The 16,880-nt window shown below is 38.5% G+C and overlaps 1 protein-coding gene across 1 annotated transcript in view; it reads right to left on the bottom strand.

The window, feature by feature from the left end:
* The window catches only part of TRAK1 (trafficking protein, kinesin binding 1), a 40,604-nt gene that overhangs the window by 21,122 nt on the left and 2,602 nt on the right, over nt 1-16,880 (bottom strand). The window contains exons 2-3 of the mRNA XM_009894986.1: nt 3,891-3,967; nt 381-497 (exon numbers count right to left, since the gene is read on the bottom strand). Of these exons, the coding sequence (XP_009893288.1) occupies nt 381-497; nt 3,891-3,967 (194 nt within the window). The remainder of the gene's footprint in view (nt 1-380; nt 498-3,890; nt 3,968-16,880) is intronic.

Raw genomic sequence — 16,880 nt, 5'->3', positions numbered from 1 at the left:
GAGAAAATCAAAACAGAGGGGAATTATGCATAAAGAGGGGAACAAGGACAAAACAGGTAGAAGAAAACAGTGGGTATAGTGACTCAAAACTAAGAGTAGCTGGTTTCAGAGGAAAATGAATTCTGAGGCAGAGCAAAATTAAATGGCTTGAGGTTAGTTTTTTTCCCTTCAAATCACCTGATTTGAGCCAACAAGTCAAATTACTTTTTCAGTCATTTCTGAAAGTGTACACGCTATAAAAATGGCTGACCAAACTGCTGCAACACAGATTGACCTGCAGTGGACAGGATGCCCAGGAAAATTAAGTAGGGGCAAGATGAAGCTAGAAGGAAATTTCTCCCCATCACTGCAGATAGAGCACTCGGGCATAAAAATCTTACCTCTTCCCTGATGTGTTCTACTTGCTCCTCCAGGAACTCATTTCTTTCTGTCAGTGATTTATTCTTCTTTAACAGCGACTGGCCAATTCGAGCAGCTAATTCTAAGTCCCGTTCTTTCTGTGAAGCATTAAGAAAAGAAAGCTAATTTCAATATTTTTTTCTTTCACCAAAGGATCAGAGGGAAGATAAAATTGTCATGAAAGGGAAGGAAAAAGTACTTGAACAATAAGAAGTCTTTTTCCTTCTGTGAGGGTTTGCCTGTTTGGGGTTTTTTTTTTTGCTAATTTTCTTTTTCCTATTCCTGCATATGTTACACCCACATTATTCAGAAAAGACTGACCCATACAAAGTTATTGGACCATACACATGAAAGGACAGCTTCAAGGTTGAATGTAAAATAACATAAGTGAAACCAGACCTGGTTCTCTATTACAATTTTGTTTGAGAAACTACTGAAAGAAACTCTTCCATCACCTTGTTATACCATCTTCAGAATACAATCACAGAGCTTTAGAGGTTACATTTTAAAGAATTTTAAAGCAGCAAAGTAAAAATAGCAAAGAATTTAGGCAATCCAAAGCATTCTTCAGTTTCTACTTGCTCCACCTTGAAATAAAAGGCAGTAAGCTGTGCAGGAGAAGCAGCCAATTCCACCACAATGAATGTTCAGCTCTTATCTTCTTTGTGTACATCTATCCATTAGTGCTTTCACATAAAAACAAGTCCTATCCCTTTCCCTTTTGCAGATGCCCAAATCTACATTAAGCGGTTACTCTCATGCCATCCTTGCCTCCTTCTTCCCCCCCTCTGTGTGCGCAGAATTGCAAATAACTGATCTAGACAGTTCACCACACATACTAATAAAAACTAGAAGCTTATCCTGTTGATACAGGTCTTAGCTTCTGCAAAGCTGAGACATGGGGTTGTAATCCGCCTGGGACAGGATAATTAACTGCCTAAAACTTCACACCACTCATTAAGCATGTCTATTTACCATTTTCTTATTCAATTACTAGATCTTTACAATAATAGGGGAAATGGCACTAAGGTTAACTCCCCACTTACTTTTAGCTGAACACCATTTGAGGAAGATTTTTCTCCCTGTCAGTGAAAATACTGCTTGGGGCTTATTTACCACCCCTGACAGCCATCCAGTATGACTAAAAGTTACCTTGTGTCATGCATACATTAGTGACAAGGCCTACAAAACCTACAGCTACTGATCACATGGATTTGAAGTCAATGAATTTGAATGAAGAGGCTTTCGTAGTGGAAAAAAAAAAAGGAAGTTATGTAATAATCAGTAAATAAAAAGATGTTATTGATCACTGCTGTATCTACAAATAGCATTTTCCAAATGGTTTCTGAAGGTCAGGCTTGCATTTGCATTGAAAGCTACTGGCATTATCTAGTCATAAAATCTTTATATAATCTTATGTACAATCTTTCAGAACAATGGGTTCCACAAAGTTATCCGAAAAATGTTTGGTTTATGTATCAAGCCAACTTATTGTTTAGTAATTTGGCTTGCTTCATAAATACGAAGTGGAAAAAAAACTCACACCATACTGCTGCAGCTTTGACTCCACAGAGGAAGAGCTATCTACCAGCAAGGTTTCTAACCTCAAAGTTGAGGAACTTAAGTATATTTCCAGGCTCTTTAATTAACCTCTCCAGACTCCCTGCACAATTTTTAGCAATTCGGCTCTAAATCTCAGGTTTGGGTCAAGCCTCTAACTCGCAGTGGTAACTAACTGATTTATTACAGCCCTATGCAAGAAAATACTGAAGCCAGACACATTTACACTATTATTAGAAAGGGATGAGAAAGCAAGTTCACAGAGGAATCTGCTCCCATTCTTACCACATACCCAGGCAGGCCCAGTGTCGCTCACTTTGCTTCGTTTCAGGGCCACAGGAACAGATTCTCAACACATCTACATGCATGTTGTTTTGAGATCTTCTCTTTCCTGTCTCCCTCCTTCCCCCCAAAATGCTGCACCTTTCACCCTGCCAACTTAGTTTGAAGCTCACCAGTAACAAGAAGGACAGAAAAGAAGTAACTTTTGGGGTTGGTTTTTGCTTGTGGGTGTGAAGGTAGGAGAAGGAGTTACACCTTAACTTCTGCAAACAGATATAATCTCTTGTGATAACCATCATTTGGAGAACAGAGAAAGGAGCTGTAAGTGCACGTCTGCCTAGGTAGTGATAAATAAAACAAAAAAGCTCACTGAAAGCATTTGTTTTATTAAAGGTTCACCAATTACGTGTCCCCATTTTTCCTCTGCTATCATCCAGATAGGGAAGTACACCAAAAGCTTTACAACACTGGCGCAGCAAGTCCTTCTAGCATTGCTCTCATGAGTGTGATTTCTGGATCTATAGACATTTGGCTACACGGACTCTGGGGAGGAAACAGTTTGGCAGAATGCTGCATCATTACTAGAAAGAGCCATGGAAACAAATGCAAGTAAATCTCAGCCAAACAAGAGAAAAGGAACAGCACACAAACAGGTGATAGACTATTACTACGAGTTAATGGATTATTCCAGGACAAGTCTTTTAGGTAAAGCATCAGTTTTAACTGTTATTTCATAAAGTTGTTCAGGAGTTCAGATCAAAGCATAAAATGCAGGACTTTGTACTGAGATTAGATGTATCAAGCGTAGGCACGAGGGAGACGTGAGCATTGCCATGCTTGTTTCCTTGCAGAATCAGAACAGACCACCTTGGTTAGACAAACCCCATTTTTGACACTGCTATTGCAATAAGCAAGCAAATAAATATGAAGGACTAAATTACACTGAGCCATGAACTAATCCAATTGTAACAGTTCTCAGCTAAATTATTCACAAAAATTATTTGGAAAAATCACTACTCAAGCTTACTACAGAAAAGCAGCTAATTTCATTCCAACAATTTATCATGACATTTATTGAACATAAGCATTGTAGCTTGACAATAGCTTTTTACCATATCTTGAGTGCCAAGGATTACAGTAATAACAATTTACATATTAATGGTATAAAAAAAAATAAGTTCCAAACCAAACAAAGAAAAGGTTTCTCTCAAAAGACATTATCTAAGATAATAATTGTGAATACAAGACCATTTGTGAACTACTTTTTTTTTTTTAAATTTTAAAAGATAATAAATCCCTCAGTAACAATACTATTAGCTTTACATGTACTGTAAAAATATGTGTCATTTTAAGATGATCCCCCCCATTCGTTATGGTAAATATTTGGCCAAGAGCAAGTTAAATCAAGTTAAATGGCCTCAACTGAAAAATAAGCACAATTAATGAATCCATATGACTGAGGTAAACAAATGACCTTTACTTAGAAAGAATATTTACCTTACCAATGAGATAAAGTATACACACACACAGAGTACTTATTCCTCCTCATTTGAGGACAGTCTACCAACAGCCTTTAGTAGTGGTACCATATAATTTCTGTACTACTTTCTCATACTGTGTACAGGTCCTTAAAGAGATGTAATACTTGCCTCTTCAAGAAGACGTGTAACAGCATCTATGTCATTGTATGTTTTAGTCATCTGGCCCACTCTTTCAGCACATAAAACTGTGAGGAAATAAAATACAACATTAGTCATATTGGCAATACTATTGGGGAAAAGTATCCTTTAAAGAGTTTATATTTTCATAAGTTTTCATCTTAAAACTACTTATGTATACTCTTGGGTAAGTATATCAAAAGTTAAAAAAAAAAAAAACCCACGCAAAACCCACAAAGCTTCAAGTTAAACTAAGAATACAAGTGTTTCTCTTTTGTAATGAGTATTTGCTTTTGTCAGTGGCAGAACAAACCATTCAAATGTTAAAACCTTCTCCTCTGAAGAGGTGTGTCTTGAGTTTACAAAAAAAAATTAATCAAAGAAGTGAAAAGAGATGTTCTTAGTCACCTAGTCATTTCATTACGTGTAGTAGAATTACTCCACGAATAAGCAACTCCAAGACTGTTAGTAACACCGTTCAACATAAAGGTACTAGGTCATATTAAGTTGATAAGAACTGGGTTGTACAGTACGAGGCAGCAAAGTAAATACAAAATGCATGCAAAATAATAAATGATTCTTATAATACCCAGACCACACCATGGTGCCACAGGATCACCCATAAAAATATTTACTTAGACTGGATGAGATGATTAATCACTAAGGTGGAACCAGAAATCTTGTTAGACTGCAGAAAGTATGTGGAAGTTTAGTCTACCACTAGAAGTGATCCTTTAAGAAGCTACACTGACTTATCTATAAGTCTGCAAGTTTTCTGAAAATCCACTAATAATCTGAAGAAACAACAGCACTTTCTTCTTTACCCTTATAGTCTTTTTATTTTCAGCTACACCTATTCCTCAAACCCCGTAATTCTGGAAAAGAGGGGTTGTTAATGAAGTTGAGTTGATCACATGGACTATTGGTTATCAGGCTGCTGTAGCACATAGTGTTCTTCAGGGATTTACCCTTAACAGTGTCAGTTAAAGCTCAGTCTGACAGATTGGCTAATGTTGCTCTAGCGCGCATTAAGGCAGGGAACGATGACAGATAAGGCCTAATAAGATTTAAATAAAAATAAAATAAAATAAACAACAAAAAAGCACACTGAGTACAGTAGCATTGCCAGGAGACAGCTTGTCACTCTAAGGAAATAATGCTACCCAATTTATAAATACACAATCTACATATACATAAATATACAGTTGATCACCACTAAGGCACATTAATAATGTATCAAGTGCAACCAGTACTTCAGTATCTGTTGAAATGTTGGAGGGTTCCACACTTAACATCAGAATGTTGCTTAAACTACAGCAAGAAGTACAATTTGTTTCTGTTTATTTTCCTATTTCTCAAATCCTATTTTTGAGGATCAAATCCTAAAAACATTCACAATATCTAGTGAATCCATACTGCCAGTGAACTCCAAAGAATGCCATTCAAAAGTATTAAAAAGATAATTACCTTTATCCAAATAATTGAGTCTGAAAGTGGTAACACTAAAACGTTTATGCTTCAAAGTAGTAACTTCACAAAAATTACATAGCAAATATAAAGAATAACTATACCACTGCACAAGCAAAAATACAGTGCATCTGTAAAATACAAGCCATATTAGTTAAAAGCAGACTGATCGGGATTCCACAGAAAAAAAATGAAGTAACTTGCAGAGGACATCAGCTATAGTAAACAAAGGGGCTAAACAGAAGATTTCCATAAAAATGTCATATGACAGATGGTGTCATGTCCAGAAGACTATTCACAATAAAAAAAAAAAAATCACCATAAACCCGATTTTTTTAAACACAGTAAGTTCATAACTCGTGCAATAAAACAGCTATCAGAAACCCTGACACCAGCAGTTTATTTTCCAAAACAACTGTACACTAAATAGTTCCCTTGGTTACAACATTCCCTTGCTACTATAAAATAATGTTTGAGATCGTCATTAACAAGCTCATTTTAACTCCAGACCTAGCACTTATAATCACCACTGATTATGACTATGACAACCTCAAATCATTCACCTGAATGGTGAATGCATAACCTTCCTAACATCCACGCTGATAAAAGGACGGTGTTCCCACAGACAGAATAAAGTCACTCAGCTGGAAGAAAGAGTAATAAAAGTTGATTCATGTGGTTGCTCATTTAGCTATTCCTTCAGAACTTGCCGTTTAATCTTTAATGCGGCAGGGTAACACCACAGCCTTATCACAACAGACTTATTACTAGCAAAGTAGCAGCGACCTGGTCACCAATAGCTTTTATATCTCAAAATTTCCGTCAAACTTCTGTTGGTCACTGTTAAAACAGATTTCTTAATATACTACTTTGCCAACATGAAAGGGTTTCAAAATAGAAATTATTATCTTATGCATCCTCTTCAACGTCCAAGTGGAAACAAATGTCAATAGACTGAAAATAATAAAATGCCCCCTCCATTCAACCACCTTCTATGAGCACTCACCGTGCAACACAGCAGAAGCACAGAGCTACTAACTAAAAGGAAGCTTTTCCTTTTTGAAGGAGAGCAAACTTGCAAAGAGGTGTTGCTCTCCACCCCTCAGAAACCAAAGCTGGTGGGGAAGAGAAGGTGAAAAGTGAGGGGAGAGAAAGCAATTCAGAAGCAGAATTTCAAAAACTCAAACCAGTGCCTAAGTATGCAGTTACAAGGTAACATTTGGCCAATTGCTAGTGCAATGACTTTGATCTCCTTGGTGTCCAAAAAGAATATATAAAGAAAAAGACACACTATCTTGAATAGTAATTTTGAGCTCTGATCAGTGAAGCTGGGGGGGACGGGGACGGGGACGGGACAGGGATGACACACGACAGAAAAACAAACCAAACCAAACCCCACAAACTCCGCAGCTCTAATGGATTCTGCATGGCAGGTTTCTAGCCTGCTGGAGATTCCGATGAATATGAGAGCTTGGTAACACTATGATAAAGATAAAACAAGAGTAAATGAAGGACAACACTCTGTAATACAAAACCCACTGCACCAATTTACTGATCTCTTTTTGCTCACTTGCAAATCAGTAGTATTTTTGCTTGAGGGTGATAGGAAGCACAGTGTCTAAATGGATGGATGCATGCAAACATCCAAATCAAATACGCTTTGCACCTCTCAGTTTATGGAGAAGGATGTTAGACAATAAACAAATACAGAATAACTAAATAAAAATGTCTACAGCAAGTGGAGGGACCATGGAACTCATTGGTTTCATTTCTGAAAGGCTGTTTTTGCACTCCAAGGATAAAGCACTCGCTCTAGAACCGAAGCTGTGATTTTTAGCCACCGATAGTTACGCTCTGGCACCGGTTACTGCGAGCACTACATCGACTTGAGCCAAGCACATGAGGAATTCTGAAACTGTGCCATATAACCTATATTCCTTTTCAAATAAACTCAGGAAAATTAAAACCTAAAATGTGCCCTCAGCTCTGTTACTGACCCAGAATAGAACAATTTTACATGTTCAAAGGTGAACACGGTAGCTTCTCCTCCACCAAAGAGAAGGTTTTGGCAGCCCTGGCTAAACTGGGGCAGAGGCTTCAGGTTGTCACATTTGAGATGGCCCCGAGAGAACATGTTCACCTCAAGAGCTTAAAAATGTTAAGAGACTACTGTCACGGGAGCTTGAAAAAAAATGTGTTTCTGAGGCACGACTTGCTAGAAGTCCAAATTTTAACGCAACACGCCAGCAGTTCCTCCAGCCTCCCCCCAGCCCCCCCAGCACAGGAGCGGGTCTGTTCTTCCAGAAGACAAACGGAGAGTTCAGCGGGTGGCTGCGACCCCGGCGAGAGGGATAAAGAGCGGCCACAGTGCGCCAACTGCTCCACAGCTGTCAAGTCACACTGTGGGCGAGCTCCATGGAGGAGTCTGGAAGAACATAATGCTGTGAGCGATAAACACTCAGTCGGCAAGTACATATTAGTGCAGTTAAAATTAACTGCCGTAAGTTCAATAGACAATGCCAATAGATTAAAGAAACAAAAAGGAAAAAAAAAATAAACTGTAACAGCCTAGCTTACTGTGATTTCAAGGGCGTAGTTTGCAAATTAACCTTCTAATATTACGGTGCAGTTAATGATTCTTCTAGAAAAGGAGATTTCATCTTGCCATTTAAGCTATGGTTTGAAGGGTTTTCATTTACTGCCATGTCTCTCATACAGTATTCAAATAGCTTAGTAAATCCAATATTAAAGCCTCACATAAAACCCTATGTTATTACTTAATCTAAGATTTGGAAAAAAAATTCTGCTATTATTTTCGCTGTAGAGCTTAATGCCCAAACACTCAGGTTAGTAGCCATTTCAAAGTACCTTCTCTAAGCAGGGCATGAACGTCAGCAAATTTTCTTGTGGTGAATGAAGAACCAGGTTAAGGGAAATTTCAACAAAAACATCACACACTTATTCCTTCTATTAGCATAAACACAGATCAAATGTGGTAACGTGGAAAACACAGCCACAAAGCAAAACTAAGTAGATAAGGGAAAACACTTGGAGAAAACCAATGGCTTTACCTTATTGTTGTCTCTGTGCTTGGGCCCCACAACTTACCATCACCATAGTGCACAAACCATTTACTGATACAGCTTAGCATAGCTCTTCTGTCAAAAGTAAAACTTTTCTTGCGGGATTTTCAATTACTAGCCATTGAATTACTGTCTTGACATTCTCCTCTATCCATTTCTTGTCAAGAAATGCCTGGACTGCAGTCCTTCCAACTAATAAATGGGTGTAGGGCTTAAACCAGGATCTGGACTGTAAATCTTTCAAAAATCCTAAAATGAAGTTACAGCCTGTATTAAAAGCCACGCATTGTCTGCTGTCTCCCTCTCTTAAATACGGGATCTTTTCCTTTTCCAACTCTGGGAGGGATTGGTTGTGCCAAAGCTTTCAAGAATTACTAGTCTCCATTTTCTTTTGTTTAGTGTTTAAAGATTCCAGAGCCCTTGTACAGCCTCCATTCCAGTCGATGTCTTTGTAAGATACAACCGGTGTTTTTCATTTTCTATAAGTCAGACTCCTGGAGTGCCTGAACTTGAGATTTTAGCAGCGATCATGAGACTTTTTTTAAATTAAACTTGGGCCAGATTCTCAGCCTGCATTTACCCAGTACTTTAGATAAAAGGAGGATTTTTAATCTATTACATTAGTAAACTGAAATAGAAATGAATGGCTGCCATCACAGGTCCTAAACAGGTAATAGTCTTTTCCTGTCTTACCTGCCAAAAGCAAAATCAAAACACAGCCCAGTTTCAGAATTAGCTGACCCAACAAATCACTAACCAAAGAAAACCAACAGGCCGTCCTTTCATAGCTCAGGGTTTTTTTATCAACAAAAACTGAGTAGTCGCTATCAACAGATGTCCCTGCACAAAGTTTCACTGCGGTCAGCTCAAAGACCAGCTCATCAAATGAAGAGTAAATATGTTGCTATCAGGCAAATTTACAACTCCAAAGCAATGCATTGACCCTAAGACTGTTCTGCCTAGACCTTTATGAAGGTGCTTCCCATACTCATCAAGAGAACTGGGATTCTGTAGCTCTGCCAAGTGTAATGCCAGTTCTGTGACAGTGGCTCGAGAAACAGTACTAAGAGCAGTCACAGGATCTAAATGTCAGGACAGGGAAAAACCTGACTACATCAAAACAACCATGGAAATAATAGACAAGTAGTGAGTACACATTCTGCTCATGGAATAGGCTGAACAGTTCAGAAGCCTTAATTACATAATTTTTACCCCCTTCTTTTCAACAACTATCGGCAGTTAAAGTGAAGCATATTTTCAAGACTCCATTTCTGATACCAAATTTATAGCCAGATATGGCTAAAGCATTTCTGCTGTTCACCATGAAAAGGCTACATGCTGCTGTTTCCACCTGCTTTACTTATAGAATAGAAATACCATATCTCATTTTTGTGCATCTGTATCACTACTACAGCGAATGTATAGGTGGAGAAGAGAAGGCATCTTTAAAAGGTATTTCAAATACATATTGAGCTTTTGAGGGGAAGGTGCTGTAGAAAGATGGTGCTAAATTTATCCCAGATGGAACTCAACATTTTTTTTCCTCTCAAAATCAACAAGAACAGCTTCAGACTGTACTTAGATCTGCATGAAAGGTAAAGCCAGCAGGAAGAATAAGAACAGCATGATGTATGTTTCAGCAACAATTTAATCACTAAAAAAAGAAAGGAACCAAGCATAAAACGTCGGCTGGCCTCGGTCACTAACTTTCCTCCCCATTCCAATCCCCAGTTTTAAAGTTTCCTTTCACCAGTGTTCTTCCTCTCCAGCAACTTTCTATTTTGCACAGATGCAAAAGTTATCTCAGCTTCCTTCAGAGATCCACAACAGGAGAGATGGATAGTTTATCGACTGAGTATGAATGAAATCCAGGTGGAATATTTGATTCTGAGGAAGTCTTTACAGTAAAGTCCTATGCAACAGAATTCAAAGAGCACGTTACATCCACTGAGGCTTTGGACACAGGAATTATTTCCCATGAGGCGTAAAATCACAGCAGGTGACATTCTCTGTGCTATCTATCAAAGCATCCTTACGCCAGCTTTATGATAGTGTATTTTTGGGTCATTTGTCTCTGCCACAAAACCACTATTTTGGAGTGGAATTTACAGCACATGAAATAATATAAAAGGTGAATTTAGCTTTCAGTACCTGAAGCCCCGAAAAAATTGCCAGATTAGGCATTAAAAGAAGCAGCCCTTGAATGAGTACACTCTCTATACAGAGGTGAAGAAAAGGATTTTCAATGTACATAGATTCATATTCCCACCCTAACAGGCCAGTTGCCTGCAATACTGCAGATGTCTGTTATTTCTACAAAGTACAACAAGATTTTTGGGTCATTTTTTTTGTTTTGTTGAAAGGTTAATTCACAAAACCCATAACTTGGATTATTTCTACTTAAGTGCTTTCAAGTTCATGGATAAGCACAAAATTGTTGCCCTGTTCTTTTGCTCATTTTTAGAAGTACCTGTAGGGATTGAAAACCTATCAAAGTCTCATAATATACATATAAGCTGTACATATAAAAAATGCATTACATTTCCAAAGAATGATAATTTCCCAAATCCAGTTTCACTATAAAAGAAGGTATTGCATAGCCTACATCTGTTGATCATGTATTTCTTCTTTAAAGAAGCATACATAAATTAAGATTCATCCTATTCCTACAAGAGTACTTTCTTCCTATTTCATCTGAATATAGTGGCTACACATTAAAAAAAAATATTGTAAAATTCATTAATTTAAACACACATACATCACTCAAATCACTTACACGTTGCCATGTGCTACTACCATAGAAGTTTAAAATCAAAAGGTGAAAAGTACCTTCTTCCAAGATATCAAGGCTCTGCCTGTTAAATCTGCGTTCTCTCTTATTTTCTTTTTCATAGTCATATTCAAAGCTTTCCTCTTCGTTTCCTGACATTGCTGAAGCTATCCCAGATGGACACAATACGATGCCTAAATCTCACAGGAGATGGGAAGTCATTCCCTCGGAGGCTGTATGTTTGGGGAGAGCAAAGCAAGGTCTCCACCAAGCAGGATACCATCTTTCCTCACTCACATGCTCAGCCAGGGAGCTCCTGAGCGACTGAGTATTTGTCCTTAGCACAACAGCTTTGTGTTGTACAGATGGGGTGGAGGAGGGACGAGACCATCTGTCTAATAATTACTAGAAGATTTATGTTGTTCCTCATACCAGCTCTGAGGGTAGCCAGTTTTTGCTCAGGAGCTCCACCAGCATATTTCAGACAAAATGAGTGGGCTGAGAGCCCCCTCTCCGGCACTCCTCACGTCCACAAGGTTCTCTCTCCTCTGCCCCTGCTCCTCCAAATGAAGTGGTAGCTTCCCACAAGTGTCTCAGCAACACGGAAGTCCAACCCAGCCTCCGACTGTCACACCTGGCACCGGGTGTGCACCTTCAGAGTTAAATCTTAAATCACCTCTCACGTTGCCTAATGTTGCAAGTAACAAATTTCACAGGAGCGGTGAACGGCTGAAGCGTGTACACACACACGTGCTAATCCCACCCAGCAGAGAGATCGTGGAAGCTGCAGGTGTGGTATAGTATGGTTTGACTGCAGCATCCACCAAACACTGAAACCACGGAGTGGAGAAATGGGCTGAGAGGAAGGGAGTGGGTGTTTGGGGCTTTCTTTTATTGCTTTCACAAAAAAACCCCAAAACAAACAAACAAAAAAAGATCGCACTTGCACAAAGCATTTAAATGCCATATCACATCAGCTGTCAAATGCCATGTTTTCTACAGTCATCTTTACTCTTCTGTCTGCTGCGGGAAACGAAACACCTCAATTCCACATATGGTACCCTAGCGCATTTCCATAGGGCGTAGGTACCTCTTCTCTGTTCCACAACAAACAAAACTCCTTGTCCCCAAACCTCTTGGTTTACAAGAGGCTGTGTTTGCCAAACCTGGGTACACACATAGGGCAGGTTCACCTTCTTATTTAACTTTTTGCAGCTACAGATATTTAATGTTTGCCAGGTTGCCTCCCTTACTTTCAATGGCAAATAGGTGCCCTTTGCTGCTTGCAGAAAGCATTCCTATCTGCGTCACAAGGCAAAGCAGTTGCAGGCAAAGTTGGGGTACGGCAAGGCAAAGGTGGCTCATCACCCTCTGAGGGGATGTCACTGCTAGGGAGGGAGACAGACAGACAAACATGACAAAGCAGCAGAACATAACAGGGTCATCATGTAAGAACAATTTCTCTATTAGCACTTCTCAAGTGGTGTGAAAGTATGAGGTAGTGTGAGATGGGAAGGAACTAATTTTATACAATCATGATGAATTATTCCTTTCTAAGCTTTAAACTCTTGATATTTATATACAAACAATGCAAAAATGTTTATATAAACAATAGCCAAAGGATATGAAATAGACATAAGTGCCCGCTGAGGAAAAGAACACTCATTTCTGAATAAAGAAAGATCTTACTACTCAAACTTAACAACTTGACCTTTGACTGCCAAGATTTATTGCAATATTCAGCAACAGCCTCAAGAACTGAGTTGGGGAAAAAATAGGATTGTCCTCTTCTCCCCACATAACAGGGAATCAGAACTCTTCAAAAATAAAAATAAAAAATAAAAATCAGACAATAAGAGTAAGTACCTGCTTGCCATCCAGTGTCAATCTACCACCTTTTGGTAATAGCCAGAGAATGGAAATTCAGAGAGTAACCAAAGCAATAAGGCTCACAGACATCTTTTAATGCTTTGGACAGAAAAGTCCAGCCCTGCCAACCCAGATGATTTTAAACTCTGTGGGTTTTAACACTGCTGACAAATGTTCAACTATAGCTAACCAGCTAGCTTATAAAGGAGAGCAGGGCAGTAGGCAACACACTGAAAATATGCATGTTGCTGCCCAATACACATGACAACATAAGGAGAGTAAATGAATATTCCCACAAGCTGACTTCTGAACTGTGACTCACGTCAACTCATGCCGCAAAGAAGGACTCTGACATTCAAAAGCTGAGAGAATAAGATAAGTGTTGTAATGCCTGTATTGATACCAGTGTATGATAAATGCTGATGCAAATTCATAATGGGTGGAGAAGGAATGTGTACCGCACCCTCACACTATCAACTCGTTTTTTAGTGTTATTCTGCATTAAGCCCTTTTACTAGTGCAGGAATATTTACTTGATAAAGATTAAGAGCCAGGTTTCCAACAGTTACCAAACAACAAGCAGCTATGGAAAAAAAAAAGCTAAATTGTATACAGTTCTGAAAATATACATTCTAATCAGGAAAGATTGAAAAGAGATTTTTAATATTTCCTGTAAAGGCATACTGAGGGACTTAAAGAACATACCAGAATGAACATTCATTTTTATGGATTGCCACTGCAAAGTAAATTTGGCATATTTGCTGCAATCATCCCTCTGAATTAGCGGCTAAAGACATTTATCTCCTTTCAGGAAGCTTGCTAAGTGAGCTGCAATGCTTAAAGCACACAGATGCACACTCCTCGTGTGACGCTTGCACTGAAGTACAGACCACTTTGCAATCAAGCAGGAAACACACAAACCAGGAGCTAGTTTGAAGAAGGGTGAGGCTGGACACAATACAAATAAACCCTCTTATCCTGACTCACTATTTCCAAGGAACTCCAATGCATTCAAATCATTTTAACCTTCCTTTATCAATAAAAACATCTAGACTTCTGCACAATTCACTACATTCATTTTGACGGCAATTAACTAAAAATAACAATGCTGCATTTAGAACAAAGAGATTCTCTGTAAGAGAAATCTCTGCAAAAACAGCAGCTGAAAGAGCAGCACCCACATTTAAAAATATGTCAATGAAGAAATGTAGGTGCTTCGGGGTGGGCTTTTCAAGGAGGGGGGATAAATTGGCCATTGAACATGTGCTGTCTATTACGATGTAAACTCAAACAAAGTGAGCTTGTTCAAACGTTTACAGGTTTTGCATGTTTCCCACTCTTTTAAAAGCCCACTCAAACTATTTTCTGTCACCTCAACCAAAAGCACAGCAGAAAACAGAATGAAATGGGATGAATTGGGAAAACTGGAAATTCAGCAGCTGAGCAGAATAAAGAGGAAAAATACGTTTATACTAAAAAATAAGCCACCTAAAGACAACATACAATAGATATAGCTTAGGTCTGACTGGATAAAGACTAGACACTCAATAAGGAATAAAGAAAAAGCGACATGGCAAAAAGCAGAAAACTAGGAAAATTATATCAATGATTACACAAATACAAGCAAGATTCAATCATATTTATCAAGTATAAAGGACATGGAAGCAAAACAAGAATAACCTGAATGAGAATTTTCGCTGCATACCTACAGAGCAAGGGCTGTTTCACAGATTGCATGCTACAAGCATTCGTAAGATTCTCATAGATTTAGATGGTGTACCCAGTGTCAGCATCCACTCCAGATCCAAGTAACACGAGGGTTATTCTGCCCGCAGGGATGGAGACAAAAGGGGTTAATGTATGAGGGAGACAATGACTCATCATAAATGCCCAACCATCAGCCAAACTTCTACTGTAAGGGAGAAGGTGTCAAGGGAAGCATGTTTTAAGTAAAAACGTTGACTCACAGAGCTGGCAGACGCATGTTTGAGAGGTTACCTGTAACTAAGGTGCACAGAGAAGAAACATGGACAACCAAGAACTCTCAAAGAGCTGCAGCAGGGAATATGAAATATTCTTCTAATGCTACCTTAAAGGAGTTATTAACAAAATAAAAATAAAAAAAAAAGAAGGAAGAGAACCAGGACACAGTTTCACATGTGCAAAGGCACACTAATATAAGCAAGGCAAGGATAAGTAATCATGCTTAAAGTGGCTGAGAGGTCAAGGAGAACAGGCATTAGCATTGTTAATTATTGTTCGGCTAAAAAGACAGTTAGGGAGCTTGCTGATAATCGTTTCAGTGGACTGGAAAATAGAACAGAGGAAAGGAGCTCCAAAATGCAAATAGAACAAGAGATAAAAACATTTCAATGTGATACAGGTAGGGGCTGAAAGTTACAGAGAAGAGCAGAGGCAGGATTAGGGGTGCCAGAACAACCAAGAAAGTGAGGTGAAGTTGCTCAGGCAAACTCAAGGGGTTAGAAGCTTCGACACGTGTGACCATCAGGGCACACAGCGTGACTGGTGAGGGAAAAACAAACCCCGTTTTCTCCACAAGAGGGAAAAAAAGACCCCGTTTTCTCCACAAGAAATTGCTGAAACCCATGGCCAACAAAAGGAGGAGGAAAGAGCCAACTCCACATGCACAAAGTCATCTGGAGTTGCAGGCAATGAACGCCCAGGAGTTGTTCAGCTAGAAGTAAATGAGTTATGGAAGAAACCACAAGAAAAGCAATTTGGTTCAAAGTTAACCTGGATTTCTCTAGAAAGCACTGTTCATTGGGAGGAGGAAAACCACTGACCTAAGAAAGAGACCACAGGAGAAGGCTATTCATAAAGATTTCTCTGAGTATCTACTAGAGCAACCTGGTCTAGTAGAAAGGATCCCTGCCCATGGCAGAGTAGTTGGAACTAGATGATCTTTAAGGTTACTTCCAACCCAATGCATTCTATGACACTTATCTGTTTATTTAGCTGTTTGGGAGTTTGGGGGGGGGGTTGCGTATTTTTTTTCCACGCAAGTCATGATGTATGCATTTTTTAAGAATCTATTTGTTTTTCCTCTAAAAAAACCACAAAGATGAACCTGGACTTTTATATTATTATCTTTCACAATAAGAGTCTGCAAAAGTTTCATCTTTTCCTCTTTTATCATTGGTTCTGTCAATCTCAGTCTGCTATGAAAATAACTACTTTTCTACTCAAGTACACACCCAGCTCATTCCCCCTCCCCATTCCACCTATGCAATGTATTTCATTAATACCAAATAAGGTGACAACTGTCACTTGTATTATAAAATATTATACTTGAAAATGTATCTAAAAAGTACAGTGTAATAGCTCTTATTTACAGAAGTTTCAATTACTTGTAATGTTAGTTAACACCAGTGCTTCAATCTTCAGATAGTGTGACATTTTATTGTCTAATTCCATCTACTCCTACCAAAAATAAACAAAAAGAACCTTACATAAAGGGATTAATTCATTATTCCAACCCTAGAAAGTCTTTGTAAAGATTTGTAAATTGAAAGTTTTGAGCATTTGTTCACTTGCTTTGGCAAGGCATTAAAAAAATTACCAAATGCAAATTGAAGACATCATTACAATGTCGGTCCATACAGAAGTTCATTAAATCTGAGGTAAAAGTGAGTGTCGCTTCTTTACCTATTAAATTAAATAACAGCACTAAAACCTTATATCCTGGTGTAATTTTGGAGTGGTTTTTCCCTTGAAGAACAAGAAACGATATGCTACTAAAATAATTATTAAAAAAGTAAAACAAATAAAGCC

This window comes from Charadrius vociferus, unplaced genomic scaffold (genome assembly GCF_000708025.1).
Source record: "Charadrius vociferus isolate BGI_N301 unplaced genomic scaffold, ASM70802v2 scaffold51, whole genome shotgun sequence".
Taxonomy (NCBI): Eukaryota; Metazoa; Chordata; class Aves; order Charadriiformes; family Charadriidae; genus Charadrius; species Charadrius vociferus.
The sequence above is the reverse complement of the archived record's forward strand: the minus strand, read 5'-3'. Positions and strand labels throughout refer to the sequence as shown.